The sequence below is a fragment of the Macrotis lagotis genome, chromosome 1, assembly GCF_037893015.1.
Source record: "Macrotis lagotis isolate mMagLag1 chromosome 1, bilby.v1.9.chrom.fasta, whole genome shotgun sequence".
NCBI lineage: Eukaryota > Metazoa > Chordata > Mammalia > Peramelemorphia > Peramelidae > Macrotis > Macrotis lagotis.
In genome coordinates, this window is record NC_133658.1 from 571,710,325 (window position 1) to 571,727,495 (window position 17,171).

Here is a 17,171-nt window from a genome sequence, read left to right on the forward strand (position 1 = left end):
CCAAGGACAAAATAACCACATAATACTTATTGATTTAGACTGAAGCTAACCTTGTTCCTTTGAATAAGAAGTTACATTCACCATACCATGACTTTCTCATCTGCAAAATAAGGGAAATCATACCTACTTCATAGAAGAGTTGTGAGAAATAGCTATAAATAGCCACACGGAGGGATTTTTAAGGTACCTTTTCCCATTGAAGGTTGTATTTATCTTCTCAGTCTTCTTGTGAAATAGGAAGAGGCAGGTATTTAGATCACTTCACACAGGCTAAGCGACTTGTCCAATGTGATGCTATTAGAAAGTCTTACATCTCCCATGTCCCGTTTCAGTAGTCTCTCCATCCACTGGCCAGAAGTGAGGGTTTATAAAAAGATATGTGGTTGGGTGAAGTACACTTTGTCGGTTGAGAGTTCTAAAGAACTGAAGTTGTGGAAACTCGTGTCCTAACCCTGGCAATGATGGTGGACAACTGTTGCTGAATATGTTATATACATTCCAATGTGCAAAATCTATTTTAATTCATTATATTTAGTTGGTACAAGGGACAATTTCACTGTGAGTGGAGGGTGACCTTTGGGAAATAAAACAGTGATGTTAAAAAAAAAGGGAAGAAAAGTCAGAATCATGTGGCAGCTGGGCGGCACAATGGCTAGAGAATCAGGACTGGAGTCAAGAATCTAAGGATCCACCCTGAGTTCAAATCCAGTCTCGGGTTCTTACTGTGTGTCAAGTGGGCAAGTCCCTTAACCTCTGTTTTGTCATCTGTAAAATGGAGATAAGATTTGCACCTACCTTCCAGGGTTGTTGTGAGAATTAAATGAGAGAATGATTGTAAAAGTTACTGACACATAACAAGTATTACACAAATAACTAGTATCATTATTACAATGGAAATAAAACTGAATCTGGCATCAGAGGAAATGGGTTCAAATTCTACTTTTGTCACATATTACCTATGATGAAGCCACAATCACTGAACTCAGCTCCTCATCTGTAAAAGGAGGAACTAGAATTAAATATCTTCTAAAGTTCTTTCCAAATCTAACTCTATGATCTGTATCCCAAGATTCTGTGGAAAGAATATCAATAAAAATATTTTTAAAAGAAAAAAATGACATTCTTCATAAATAGTGAATGTAGAATTTTCATTTAGAACTCCATCTCTACTGCACAGTATCTCCAAGGTGTAGGGTCTGTATTTCTACATATTAAGTCAGGACCAGATTTTGAGATCTCACCTAAATCCATAACAAGCCTTGCAGTAACCCCTCATGATATTACTGCTATGCTTTTAGAAGTGGCTGGGCTCTCTCACACTGCAAAATCCATTGTCATTTTGACCAAATCAATTTTGTTTAATGCAGTAAGTATTTATCAGAAGTCTACTATTTTCAAGGCACTTGGTTAGCTGATATGGGGCTTGATTTCTAGGTATTTACAATCCAAAAAGGATCTGTGTGTGTGTGTGTGTGAGTGTGTGTGTGTGTATACATATGAATTTCATGAATAAGGACTTACGTGTGTATATGAATTTAATGATTGATATGGGCAGTAAGTGAAATAGAAATTCCTGGCCCAAAAAGGTCACTTACAGTTATTTTTATCAGAGAAATCATCATAAAACTAGGGCAGTTAGGTAGTCGGGAAGATAAGAGTACAAGGACTGGAGTCAGGAAGTCCTGAATTCAAATTCAGTCTCAGATATTTACTAGCTGTGTGACCCTGGACAAGTCACTTCAACCTGTTTGCCTCAGTTTCCTCATCTGTAAATGAGCTGGAGAAGGAAAAGGAAAAGCAGTCCAGATCTTTGCCAAGAAAACCTCTTGTATCTGATTTAAAATGATTTAAAAAAAAAAAAGATGAGTGGAGGGTAGAAAATTGAGAGTAAATGATTTTCAGTCAAAACATATACCCTCGGGAGCAGCTAGGTGGCGCAGTGCATAGAGTACCAGCCCTGGAGTCAGGAGTACCTGAGTTCAAACCCGGCCTCAGACAATAATTGCCTACCTGTGGGCCTTGGGCAAGCCATTTAACCCCAATTGCCTTGCAAAAAACCTTTAAAAAAAGTACCCTTTAATTATCCTGCCACTCTGAATGATATGCTCTCCCATCTCTGGGCTTTTGCTCTGATTTCTTTCTACTTGGAATATCCTCCTTCCTCAACTCTGCCTCTCAGCATCAACAGCTCCCTCCAAGACTCAGCTCAGACATCTTTTTCTTTGGTGGTGGTGGTGGTGGTGGGAGTGTTTCAAAGCAATGGGGTTAAATGGCTTGCCCAAGGTCACATAGCAAGGTAATTATTAAGTGTCTGAGGCCAGATTTGAACTCAGGTCCTCCTGATTCCAGGTCAGTGCTCCATCCATTGTGCCACCTAGCTGCCCTAGATATCACCTTCTGCAGGAGGCCTCACCTGGTCCCCTCAGTTGACAAACCTGCCTTTCTAAGGTTACATACCTCTTTACTTACATATTCTCTCTCCCAATAGAATGTACCTAACTCTGTGAGGGAAAGCACTTCTAGTGCCAGTGTTTTTTGTTCCTTAAATTTTGTATGCTACCTGGCAGACAGAAAAGGTTTAATAAATTCTTGTGGACTATCTGTTCATCCATTTTGATTGGTCTGAGGAATTCCTATGGGGAAAAAGGGTTGAAAGGTTAGAATACAGAGGACCTCGAATGCCAGACAAAGGAATGTACATTTTATTTTGTGGTCAATAGGCAACCTGAAAAATATTTTGCTTTTTGAAGAGTCATGAGAACAAATTTCTAATCAGTGAATATGACTTTTAAAAAACAATCCCACTATTAGGTCTGTATCATGAAGAGATAAAAAAACAAAAATTGAAAGAATTTATAAGTACAAAACTATTTGTAACAACTCTTTTAGTAGTGACAAAGAGTTGAAAATTAAGAGGATGTCTACCAACTGGGGGAAGGCTCAACAAGTTGTGTTGGAATACTACTGTGCTATAGAAAATGATGAGCAGGATGTTCTCAGAAATATCTGGAAAGATTTATGTGAATTTATGAAAAGTGAAATCAACAGAACATCCAAGTACAGTAACAGCAATATTGTATGATGATCTGTTATGAAAAACTTAGTTATTCTTGGTAATACATTGATCGAAACAATTCTGAAGGACTTAAGAGTTCCATCTCCAGAGAAAGAACTAGTAGAGTCTGAATGGGACTTTTCTGTTTGTTTTCTTTCATAGCATGACATATGTAGAAATGGGTGATATACATACACAATACATGTCAAATTGCTTGCCTTCTCAGTATGGGGGAAGGGGGAAGGAGAAACTCAAACTTTGAAGAGTTTTAAAATTACTTTTCCATGTAATTGGGAAAATATAAACTATTAATCTTTTTAAAAATAATGACACCTGTTGTATATGAATAAACTTTTATTGAATTTTAGACAATTAGAAAGAATAAAGAAATACAAGAGAAGATTCTCTCTACAGAATGACCGTTACAGCTTCCTGAACATTAGCTGACAGTGCCTCCTTTACAAAGTCAGAATTTTCTATTTACTTTATAAAAGTATAGACATTCATTTCATTTATTTAGATTTTTACAAAGCCAAGAGCAGACAAATGGAATAATAAGCAGTACACAAAAGCAAATCCAAATCCGTACTGATATTGAAATATCTGAGAGAATGAGATTTGGAGTCTGGCCTTCTTGATAATTATTCTGGTGGAAGAAGGATTTTTTTTCTTCTTTTTGTGCAAGAAAGGCACAATATCATGTCAAATCATGGCCCAGAAGGCCATCTCCAAAGATGTCAATGTTGAAATGTTGATCAAAAAGGATGTGTGTGTGTGTGTGTGTGTGTGTGTGTGTGTGTGTGTGGTAGGGTGGGTAGAAAGGGAGAGTAAGAGACACCCGGGAAGAACTCACTTTAAAAATGAATTATGGGTCCAGTATTCTGGATAAGCTACATATTAAGTTATCACGTCCCAGAAGCAGCTGCTTGTGCTTTTAGCAATCTGGTTGGATTAAGGCTCTACAGTTACCAAGTACATTACCTGTGGGCAGGTCTCCTCAGCACAAAAGGACATGAAAGTCCACAAATTTCCCAGTGAATCTAGACTGTGCAGAGACGCCAGTTGGTTCATTCTGGAGAAAAGGAATACTTTTGCAGTGGCGTGAGATGCCTTTGGGTAAACCCCTGTGCAAAATGGCAACCCTGAGCTGTCACAGAGATTGGGTAGGCCTTACCAGGAGCAGGAGCAAATCACAAACTGGGAAAGCATCACAACTATCCCATCTTCCCATTTGCCTCACCTTTTCTCTTGGTCAAAAAATACCAGTTTTTTCCTTTAAAAAAAAATTAAATTCACTCCTCCCAACTGTTTAGTATCTGTCAAATGAGAAGTTATCTGCCTCAATGCAAGAGGTATTGCGTGCTGCTCTCCTAGTGCGATGACAAGGGATATGCCCCCCAAGACAACCCTATACAAAGGGAGTGCCCTATAAGCTTCAGCCCTGGAAGGTTGCCTTCCCTGAACTGCATGAACCACAAAATAAAACAAAAACAGCTCTTGGGTGATAATAATGTTACCTAACTCACTAAGCATAATCATTGATTCTCAAACTTCTACTTCTTGCTCAGCCTCACACCATCCTATCCAAAAATAGTCTTCTTTCCAAAATATTTTCTTCCCTGGGAAAATAATGAATAACAAACAGCTGTGGTGGCCATGGGCATAAAACTGATTCTAGAAAGAAAAATCAGTCATCAATTGATAACTACTAAAGAAATGGTCTTAAGATGAGATGGTTCAAGAGAAAAGATAAATAAATAAATAAATAGGAAAGGAACTGTTTCTCCCCTCTTCTCACTAAGTGTTGCTCTCTGGGTGTGCTTTTATCATTGAGACTCTTTTGGGGGGGTCAATATGAACCATTTCTGCCCCACCCCCTTCCCACAGGGGATGGTTAGAACATCACTTTACTAAAGGTATCTTTCTTTCAAAGTGATTTTCATTATTCAAACACCACCTGGCACTTTAGTCATTTTCAAAAAAAAATAAAGAAAAAAAAGGTAAGTTAGGTATAGATTAGAGAATAAACCCATGTGGACTAGAATTTGGGTTTTACCTGCCCTCTGACTTCTTCCCTGGGCTTGGCACATCTATGAGATTCAACACTGTAATAAGAACCCCATGAACTCCACAAGGTAGAATGGAATCATCATGCTGGAGGAACTCCATCCAAATTTTTTTTTGCAAATCTTAAGATGGAGTTGATATGCAGTGTTCTTCCCACTGTATCTTTTAAAAAACTGATGTGAGGATGAGGAAAACAGTCTCTTTCCAGCATTCTACCCCTTTTTATAGTGAAATCTTGTTTTCTTGAACTACCTCAGCTCTATACTAGTGAGCCTGCTCTACTCTGGGCTGGCACCATGACAGGCACTGCACCAATTCGCTCTAATGTGGTTTGGCTCACAGCATAGGAGTGTGTGTGCTGTGACCGAGGCTTCCGACTGATGGAGCCATTGTTCCTGGGTGTGGCCTGTGGTGATGGCGCTTTGTTGGCAGTCACAACTAGAGTTTTCACTGAAGGTGGGACCAAATGGCTTCCATTGGCATAGATCGATGGTATATTGGCACTGCCTGAGTGGAGAGAGAAGGACTGATGCAAGTCTCCCAGGTGGCCATAAGACTCCATGGTGTGATGAACTTTGGGGTTATTGTTCCAGTAGCGACTATTGTAAGTATTAGAAGAGGTCATTGTGTTATTCTCTGAAGATGAGACCTCAGCATGGAAAGCTTTGGCAGACGTACATTTTGGTGGAAGATCATCTTCCCTAGAAAGAAGCAATTGTAAGATTTAAAAGTTAATCAAGATTTACTTTCTGTCAATACCCACAGGCACATCTTCCTCATGAATCACCTATGTAACACAATCCCTCTTGTTCTGGCCTCCATAGGTTTTAAAAATGACATTGATAATGCTAGGGGACTGGGCAGAGCAGAGCACTAGAATGGTAAAGGACTGGTTGAAGAAACTGAGAGTGATTAGCCTAAAGAAATAAAAACTCAGAAAGGACATACACAGAGAGCACTTAATAAATGTTTTTTTTCATTCATTCATTCAACCATTCATTCATTCATGATAGTGATCTTCAAGTCTTGGTAGTTTGGACTGATATTTATTACTTGAGGGACTGTCACATATGTGGAAAAGGGTTTAGATTTATTCCTCTCTGCCCCAGAGGGAAGAATCAGGAGCAATGACTGAAATTCATGAAGTCATGAATTCAGGCTTGGTATCAGAAAAACCTCCTAACCATTACTAAAGTAGAATGATCTGACTGATAGCGGGGGTGCATTACCCCTACTAGGAGATTGCCAAAGACTCAATTATTTGTTTTATATTAAGGATTCCTTTCATACAGGACTGAGATTCAGTGGTTGGCATAGTCCTTTCAAACTCTCAAATTCTATAATTCTGATTCAATCTTCTATGATATTTTAGACTAACAAATAAAATTCTAGACAGGAAGCCAAAAGATCTGAGTCCTACAAAGAGATCAAAGAAAGAAGAAAAAGACTCATGTAGATAAAAGTAAAGTGAGAAGAACCAGGAGAACAATTTATCATTATTAATAGAAATATCAATATTAACTTGAAAGACTAGGGAACCTATTTAACATGACAAACAACCACAATTCCAGAGAATTCATGATGAAAACAGCTACTCATCTCCTAATAGAGGTGATAGACCTCAGATTGCAAAGTAACCAATGTAATTTTTTTTTTTTTTTTTTTTTGCAGTGGAATGGTCTGCCTAAACAGTGGTGGATTCTCTCTCCTTGGAGCTGGTTTCATCATGAATTCTCTGGAATTGTGATTGGTCATTGTGTTGAATAGGTTCCCTAGTTAAACTTAGGAAGCCATAGTAGGTCATAAAAATTACATGACCAATGCAAAAGAATGGTTTTACTTGATTATATGAAGGTACATGAGGATTTATTTTTCTTGTATTTTTCATTGAAGGGAAGTAGAAAAGGAAAAGGAGAGAGGAAGAAGAGAAAGCTAATATTCATTTGAAAACAAATTAATTGATTGAAAAAAAAAAAAGAATACCTAGGTTCCAATCTGAGTTGTTATACTTACTCATGCCCTCTGTCTTCTAGCCCAAGTGACCTATTTTCCAGTCCTCAAACATTCCATTTCCCACCTTGGTGCATCTTCATAGGCTAATGTCCCTATGCCTGGAACGTCTTATCACCAGAGTTTTTAATAATACTTGGTTTTAGGAGCACAGCCAAGACAGTGGAGAGAAGTCAAGAAGTTACCTATGTTCTCCCCAGTTTTTCTCAACAACAATGGTGAATCAAGTCTAAAAGAATTCTGGGGTGATAAAATTCACAAAAAGACAAGAGTGAAACAGTTTTCCAGCTTTAAGATAACTCAGAAGGACTTCAGCAAAGGTCTGCCCCACCTGGAAACCAGACACGACAGATATGACAAGACTGGGCAATGCCAGCACAGTGAGCAAGCTGCCAGTACCTAAGCCCTCAATGCAGAAACTCAGTGATCAGGACCCTGGTCTCCTAGCACAAGAAACATAGGACAGAATCCCCTATACCCCAGGAGCAGAGCTTAACTTTTTAAAAAATGAGCAAAAAAAAAAAAAAACCCAAAAAGAGTCCTAACCACTGAAAGCTACTATGGCAACAGGGAAGAGCAAAGCACAAACTCAGAAGAGGAAACTGGCAAAAATACCTACATGTGTAAGTTCTAAAAGGAAACTGAATTGGTCTCAAGCCCAAAAAAGTCCTTTTGGAAGAGGTTGAAAATGATTTTTTAACATCAAATAAGGTAAGTAGAAGAAAAATTGTGAAAAGAATAAGCTATGCAAGAGAATTATGAAAAAAAGAGTCAACAGCTTGGAAACGGAGTGCAAAAATTGAGCACATTTGGTTTTCTTTAGGATTTGTTAATTTGGAGGCAGCTAGGTGGCCCAGTGATAGAGCACTGGCCCTGGAGTCAGGAGAGCCTGAGTTCAAATTCAACCTCAGACACGTAATAATTACCTAGTTGTGTGATCTTGGGAAAAGTCACTTAACTCCACTGCCTTGCAAAAACAAAACAAAACAATTCACATGACACTTCCTGTGGGAAGCTTTCACTGCTAACCCCTCCTTACTGTCTCCTCCCTCATTGAATCATGTTTTATTCTGTTTATGTGCTCTAACTCCTAAGAGAATGTTAGCTTCTTAAGGGTAGGGGCTGTTTGTGATTTGTTCTCTTTTGTCTTTGTGTCTTGTAAGACTAAGGTGCTTGATAAATATAGGTTAGATTGGGTTGAATTGGACTGATTGGATCTTAAAGGAATAACCTGAACAATATTTTAACTTAAGATAATAGACTCAGAGCTGGAAAAGATCCTAGAGGTCTGTAAAAAATCAAGACTGATCTTTATTAGGCAGGTCCAAATAAGATCATGGAAAGAGTCAATCTAATGCTTGTAATTTTCAGACAAAAGAAGGTAGGAGATAGGCTGATCCAAGGAAGGAAGGGAGCATCTCATAATTGTAAACTGAATTAGGGACACTGAGTTCTTGGAACATTGAGATAAAGTAGAGAATCAAGACTTGAATAAAGATAACAGTAATAAGCAGGATGTTTAGTAAGTCTTTTGTGTGTGTGGGGTGGGGATAAACAATGGTTCACAGTAGCCTATGGTTAGGCAAGTAGCAAAATGAGAAGTCACTCGAACATAACCTAGAATTCCAACTCCACCATCACCAATATTAACATGACCTTGGGCAAATTACTTTCTCCCTCCCATCAGTTTTGTGGATGGACTTGATGATCTGGAAAGTCCCTTCTCACTTTAAACCCCATTTTCCTCTTCTCCCCCGGAAAGCTGAAACATGAATTTCCAGGGTTGCCCTGGATCTCTTCCAATACCTCCATTATTCCAATTTACCTTGTATAAGAATAAAAGAAAGGAAGTTGGTGAACAACCTCATTCTAGGAGCTAAGTAGAACCTAGGTGGCATAGTGGATAGAGCACTGACCCCAGAATCAGAAAGACAGGAGTTCAAATCCAGTCTCAGTCACTGACTACATACTAGCTGTGTGACCTTGAGTAAGTCACTTAACCTGGATTGCTTCACATCCAGAACCATCTCCAGTCATCTTGACTCCTCATCTGGACCTGGATGGCTCTGGAGGAGAAAGTGAGGCTAGTGTCTTAGCACAGCATCCCTTCATTCAGATTCAATCCATGTGCTTATCATGGCCTTACCTCCCATGCTGTTATGGTCTTCTCTGAAATAGAAGGACAAATATCAGCACCAGTTAAGAAGTGATTAACTTACTCTCTGGCTATGGTCAAAGGAATAATCCAAGTAGTGGTTAATTAGAGTAGGTATGGAATGTGGAAGTAAGGTTTCCCCCTAAGACTACTCTCTCAGAGGCAGTATTCAACTCTGAATTAACAGTCACTGGACCTGGGCTTCACTTCTGATCTATGTATCTTTGGGTAAGTTATTAATATCACTGGGTCTGAGTTTTCTCATTTTTTTAAAAGAAGGGACTGTGTGAGATAATGTCTAAGGTCTCCTCCATGTTTAAATCTATGATCCTCTGTGTCATGCAAGGAAGTAATCAGAACTGAGAACAATAAGAACAGCTAGCATTGTTACAGAACATTAAGGTCTGCAAAGCATTCTACATATCTCATTTGATCAAGAACTGAACTGGTCTTATTCACCTATTCTTATTCTTAATTGTGGACTATCTTGCCAAATAAATAGAACCACAGTTCACTTGATCTAGGGTGGCTATTGGATAGAGCACCAACCCTGGAGTCAGGAGTACCTGAGTTCAAATCCAGCCTCAGTCACTTAATAATTACCTAGCTGTGTGGCCTTGGGCAAGTCACTTAACCCCATTGCCTTGCAAAAACCTAAAAAAAAAAAAATCAAACAATGATCTAAGTGTCAGATCCACTCCAGGTACAATTAAGAGGTTATCAAATCATTTCAACTTGTCAAAATAATAGTTATAATAATAACTAACATCTGTATAGCACTTCACAGATGCAAACTGAGTCCATGTCCACACTCTAATTTGCTATTTATTATACAGTTAAACTTAAGAAATATTCATTAAGTGGCCACTCTTGCTAAGCACCATGCAGGTGCTGGGTTTACAGAGATAAAAATGGACAACCAACCCTGCTCTCAAGGAGTATGCATCCCAAAGGACATAAAATATGCCCAAATATAAATATATTCTAGATAATTTGAGGCAGGAAAGAATGTTAATAACCAGGAAGGTTCCATGAGAAAATAAATATGACAGCATTTTTGAAAATAAAAAGTCCTTTAAAAATATGCTGTCATGATGTTATGATTGATGAAGATGCTATAACTGATGATGATGAAGATGTAATATAGTTATAGTAATAGTAATAACATCTCTCAGAGAACCACAATAATCTGTAGAGTATGAAGAGAGGCATTGTTTTACTCATTTTATAAATGAGGAATGTGCGGTTTTAAACTACAAAGTCACTGGTGCTAACCTACATGCCTAATAAGTAATGCTGCTAGGACTTAAACCCAGGTTTTTTCAGTTCAAAGTGCTCTCTGATCTAATTCATTAAAATCTTTACATATTTTCCTCAATGTGCTCCTATTTCCTCATATTCTTGTCCTGTCTTTCATTACTAATGTAGGTAAGTGGCTTTGGCCCTGTTTTGCAGCATGTAAGAGTGTTCTTGAGTAGTCTGTTTAGATCTTTTCTGGCTTCAATAATCACTGTCCTGAGTGGATCCTAAGTGGAGTTCAGATGTTGGTGAAGGCCTATTTAATTGTCATTATAATAATAGCAAACATTCATATAATAAGAGCTAAAAGGTCTGCAAAACTCTGTGCTGACCTCTATTTTATTTCACTGGTACTCACAATAACCCTATAGGGCAGGAACTATTATAACAACCCCCACACATACTTTAAGGAAACAAGTGAAAGAGGGAAATAACTTTCTTAGGATTACAAAACTAGCAAGTGTCTGAACCAAGGTCTTCCTGGCAATAAGATGACAAAATGTGAAACGAGGTGGATCTTGGAGCCAGGAAGCACCAGTTCCAATACTGCCTCAAACATTAAATGACCCTAGTCAAGTTACACATCTCACAAAGTTATAGTAAGGATCAAATGAGATAACATATGTAAAGTGCTTTGCAAATCTCGAAAAATAATATAAATGCAAGGCATTCTCATAATTAGATTATTTCTGACTCCTCCAAGGTCAACACTCAATAAATCTATATGCTATAACGTTGTACTGGTCCCATACCCTGGAAAAACTGAGATAGCAACAAGGGATCAATGATCTGAAGACCACCAAGTTTTCTTCACTAAATTGTGCTTAAGATAACTAATAAAATATATTTTCATGGGGGGGGGGAAGAGGGAGAGGGGAGATATGAAAACATTTAGACATACTAGTAAAAAGGTGCTTTATTGGTGAGAAATTCTAAAGAATCAAGAATCATAAAGTCCAAAGTCATCTTAAGGTATAAGTAGTCTATCAATGCCAATGGAAGTCATCTGGTCTCACTTGAAACAACGAATTCTGGTAGTGACTACCAGCAAAGAAGCATTATCACGGATACTACCTGAGCCATAAATCCACTCTACTCTTTACTCAGGCCCAGAGATGTTAATAACTTGCCTAAGGTCACTCATGTAGTAAGAAGAATGGTCCGAATTGAAGCCCAAGTCCTATAACTTCTAATCCAGAGTTCCTTCCCTTGAACATTATGACAAATAGTCATCCAGTCTCTGACTAAAATTTCTTGCAATGTAAGACTCATCATTTACTGGGCCAATCTATTTCACACTTTCTAAATCCATATAATTCTTTTGATTAAAATTAGAATAATTGAGCATAGTGAATCAGTTAAGTTTGGGTCAGTCTTTAAAGCCATGTATGTGTGCTATAAGAAATGATGTGCTCATTGACTTTAAAAAAACATGGAAAAATTTGAATGAAATAATGAAAAGTGGAACGAGCAAAGTCAAAAGAATGTAGTTTACAGTAATAACAATATGGTCTGGAAAAACAAGAATGAACAACCAAGTTATTTTGAATATTATAAATATTCAGAATAACTAAAAAAGACCTATAAAGAATGATGTTATCCACCTGCAGAGAAAGAACTGATATATAGAAACATGTAAAGCATGGTTTACATATATTTGTAAATAAGTGTTAAATTGTGAACTTCTCCAGTGTGGGGTGGGGAGGGAGGAAGGGAAACAAGTTTGGAACATAAAATGTGACAAAAATTAATAAAAAAATTTTAAATAAAGTTGAACGTGTGTTAACATACTGAACCTTTGTTGATACTTCTTTCTCAACATAAAGGTACAGCTATTTAACAAATGGTCACAGTCCTCATTAAGGCCTTTTATTACAACAAAAGGGTACAAAAATAAATAGTTTTAGAAACAAAGTGTAAACACAATCAGAATTTCACCTTTTGTCAGGCTCTGTCTTTGAAGAGGCTAAATCAGGGGAACAATTATCAGTTAAATACAAAACTGAAAAGAAAGAGGTCAACATAGGCCCCACTTGCTAATTGGATGATCACTGATGGCCCTCAGCTTTGTAATTTCACAAGTGAAGTGTATTGTTAAATTTGAGTTATCCCAATAACTCAAATATTCTAAACACTATTACTAAATTAAAAAAAAATGTGTCGCTTACACTGTCAAGACTTGCTAACTATAGCTTGACTTCAATTTACCTGTAAAATAAATGTGTTTCTGGAAAACTGTCTGCAAGTGAAGATCTGTTATTATAAAATAAGATTTTTCCCATTAACTTTCAACATAATGAGTTTCTGGAGATTGGGGGCAAAAAGGGAGGGAGTAGAATAACTCCAGAGTATAATAAGAATCACATTTAAGAAATCTAACATTCACTTTGAGAAAGATACTGTCATTATTGGGTTAGAGTTTATATTACATTTAATTCTTCCACACAACCCCAGTAAGAAATTTTATTCAAATGGACAATTAATCCATTTGACCTCATCACATTCATTAAACACATAAGATTTAAAATATGCTATTTGCTTAATTTCTAATTCACTGTGAGTTTTCATAGATAATACTATAGGATTTTATTATTTTTCACCATACTATGTCTGACTTAAAATCTATAGAGCACAGTATTCTGTCTTCAAGGAATATTTTATTGGACAGATGATATAAACCTAAAAAAATTGAAGAATATATCCCCAAATCATATTGTGTTTCCTTTAACTTTTGACTCTACCATCCACAAATTTGTACAGACCTTCCCTGAGTTCAATTATGTTTTCAATCTAAACTACCTGATGGAAAAAATGAATACTAATATTATCCCACCTGGGAAGACCACCACATGAAAAGGTCTAGATGCTATTCTTCATCTCATACATAAATTTATCTCATCACATAGGAAACTTTCTCTGAATAGTGATTATTGTTCTCTTCAATGTCTCATCTGTGAAATGCACCTCACTACATGGAAAGCCATACCACAATGCCCCTAAATAGCATTTTTTTGACAAGGCAATCAAGATTAAGTGACTTGCCCAGGGTCGAACAGCTAATAAGTGTTAAGTATTGAAGGTCACATTTGCCCCAATAGCATTTTGACTAAGAGCCTGGCCAAGAGCTACCATGTATAAATTCTTTTTTTTCCCCTACACAAGTATTTCTGAAGCTACTGACACAACAATCATAACAACTCACAGTTATATAACATATTCAGGTCCACAAAGTTTCTTATAAATTAACAATGCATAGCAACTCCTGGATCACTCCTGTGGCCCGACTTTCCCTCCTGCTACTTCCACCTAGTGCAATCTCCACAGCAGTTGTTTTAAATCTTTCCTTCTTTTCTCAAGCCCCTAATTTTCCACTTAGGAGAAAGAATCCTATTTTCCTTACCACCCTGACACTTAGAACAAGTTATTTATCTTCCATTTCACCAAGGAGATTGAGACCATTCAAAGGGACAATCCAATTTCCCCTCCTCCAAAAGCCTTAGTATCAGTACCAAAGGGAAATGTTATCCTTTTTCTCCCATTTATCTTCAATTTTTGTCTCTCCATTGGTTCCTTATCACTCCCCAATCCTTAAAAAGCCCTCCCTTTACTCTTCTACTCAACCTTGATAGAGTCCTATCTCTTTTCTCTTTATCCATTTTTTAAAGTTGTGCACAAATGATGTAAACATCAACTTTCTCAACACATCACATAATTTCTTGATACATACAACCTCTTAACAACCTGTGGTTCTCTCCCTAATCTCCCCAACCTGATGTTGAAAATGTTCTCTCAAAGGAAGACCAACAAACCAATTTTTAGTGGGTTTTGTTTTTTTCTCACCAATTCCACAGGCTTCCTCTTCCCTGACTTCTCTATAGCAAGTCTTCCTCCTAGCTACTTTTTATCCCTTAACTCCATCTAGCTAACAACTAGCTTTTTTCCTCTTTGCTAACCCTTGCAACCGCCATACACAGAACTCCTGTTACTGTCCCTGAACTCTGGCTCTGTTCACCACAAAGTAATCATGACCTCCAAGACTTGAGACAATGATTGACCCAAGAATGTCAATCATGACAACTGTCTCAAGACCTAAGAATGTTCGAGCATTGTGCTGGGGCCAAGCCTTTTCATGGATATAAGTGACCCCAGCTTCAGCAACATTAAGCCCTCTTTCTTAGGTGGAGGTATATTCTACCTACAGTCATCTTCTTCCTCACTCTGAAATTAATTTAATTAAATTAAACTTCTGTTTGTATCTTTACCCTCCTGTCTCTAGTCTGCTCTGTTTTGGCCCTGGTCACTCATAGGTTAGAAGTAGGTTCTGATCTGGTTGACACCAAAAAAGTATCTCCATTTGTATGTTCCACACATGAGACATATGTTCAAAACTGGGCTTGATTCTCAATCCATTTTAATTTGACTATTTCTGTTTCCATATTCAGAACCTGTGGTTTTTAAACTATTTCCTTTCCTTTACTTCCCGTATCCAAATACATCAGGGAGGAAAGTGTGACCCTAACAGGGCTGACAGAGAACAGAGAGGAATCAAAAGTTATGCTCAATCAACAAGTACTTCATAAGTGCCTTCTTGTACCAAGCAAACACAGAGAGAAGCATACACAAAGAATGAACAATCCCTCCTCTCAAGGTGCTTAAATTCTAATGATAAGGGCACAAGGTGGAGCCATTAACAATCACTGTGAGCCTGGGCACACAGTGGGGAAAGGATGCCCTTGCAAATTGCAAAACAAACAGACTAAAACTACATTCTAGCTCACTAGCTTGACTGTACTTTTTGTTGGGCTGAAGAGCAAGATCTGGAATTTGTCATTTAAAAGAGATGGTAGAGTAAGACAACTCTTTCCATTATTGGTCCTTTGTGATCAAAAAGACAAAGTCCCAGGTAATACAGGATGAAGATAACAAGAGAAAAGGAAGCCATAGTGTTGCTTTTGGTGAAGGATTTTACACCCTAAAGTATATAAAGAATTAGGCCTGGGGGTCAACACAATGAAGAGATCAAAAGATGCACCTCCCTCCTTTCCCTAAAGAAGCAGAGGATCATAGGAGTAGGGTACTACATATGCCATCAGACAAGGTTGGGAGTTTTGGTTGGTTTTGCTGAATAATTTTAAAAAACTATCTTTGGGAAAGGGGAAAATTCCCTTGGGAAGCCAGAGGAGAAGCATGTATTTGCAGAGGAATTTGACATAAAAACAAAATGTAGAGGGAGCTAATGTTGCCTCAGATCCATAAAAACATAAGTTTCAAGTATGAGGACATATAAATTATCAATTTGATGATGATATTATCATTTGAAAATCAGGAACATAGGATGCAGTCTTAGAATTAAAATGGCATTCTTTTCATCATGTCATGATGTTGTGATGAGACAGTGTGTGCATGAGCACCTTAAAAAGTTTGTACTAAAGAAATGATCCTTAGGATATTGCCAGTGGCCTCAAAATTTCACCTAGGACCTGAGAAATGACAGATGGGTATTAGCTGCTCCTAAAAACCTTAAAAACCATGATTGAAAAACCAGTGAGGAAATTTTCATTCCTAAGCTGAACAGAAATATAAACAGAAACCAACTTGTAGCTATGTCATCAAGACCAGACTTAGACAAACCTTATCTCATTAGGGATCTCTTCCTCCTCTTCCTCTTTATTTCTGCTTCTCCAGTAAAAGAAAGCCACAAGCATCAAGATAAGACATAGGATGACGACAACTGCAGCACTGCTAACAACTCCCGCAATGACACCAATACTCCTGGGCTGGGCTGTGACAAGCATTGGAAAAGTAAAGAACAACACCATTGGCTCAACATTGCAGAAACTCAAGAGATGCTCCCAAGAAAGTATCAAATACTTGCTCTGTACAATTGTTCAGTCTATTTCTTTCATATACAATAAAACTTCAATTAACTGGAATCTCCATTAATAAACTGTCTTAGTTGTAAAAGACATGAATGACAATATAGAACATAGCTCAGTTTAACCCTCAAAAAAAAAATTTCTAGAATTTATGATATGAATAGCCAGGTGGTGAAGTGAAGTTCTGGGCCAGAAGCAGGAAGTGTCCATGAGATTAAATCTGGTCTCAGATGCTTACAATCTATGAGACCCTGGGCAAATCACTTAACATTGTTTGTCTCAGTTTCTTCATTTGCAAAACGAGCTGGGGAAAGAAAAGGAAAATCCTCCAATATCTTTGCCAAAAAAACCCCAAATGGAATTATAATGAATTATATACCACTGAAAATCACTGAACAACGATAACAAAAAAAAGGATTCATCCTGAGGTCAGGAAAAATTCAACTCAGTTTCCTACCTTTTCTGCATATATAATGACTGAATAAAATTTAATCATTATAATATGACTTCTGAGTCAGGGTAGCACAGTGGAGCGAGTGAGTCTCAGAGTCAAAAGAACATGGGGTTAAAGTCCTATATCTGTCATGTCTGTGTGATCTTGGGCAAATCACTGGACCTCTCACTCAATCACATTTTCAGTCATATCCAACTTTTTTTGACAAAGATACCATTGTGGGTTGCCATTTTCTTCTCCGGTTCATTTCACAGA

At 37.6% G+C, this 17,171-nt stretch overlaps 1 protein-coding gene across 2 annotated transcripts in view; it reads right to left on the reverse strand.

Annotated features, from left to right (window-relative positions):
* Positions 1 to 3,397: 3,397 nt before the first annotated feature.
* Positions 3,398 to 17,171, reverse strand: part of IGSF11 (immunoglobulin superfamily member 11) — a 205,457-nt gene continuing 191,683 nt past the window's right edge. For both annotated transcript variants that reach the window (XM_074214563.1, XM_074214562.1), the window contains exons 6-7: positions 16,218 to 16,368; positions 3,398 to 5,823 (exon numbers count right to left, since the gene is read on the reverse strand). In XM_074214563.1, the coding sequence (XP_074070664.1) occupies positions 5,382 to 5,823; positions 16,218 to 16,368 (593 nt within the window). In that variant the 3' untranslated portion in view covers positions 3,398 to 5,381. The remainder of the gene's footprint in view (positions 5,824 to 16,217; positions 16,369 to 17,171) is intronic.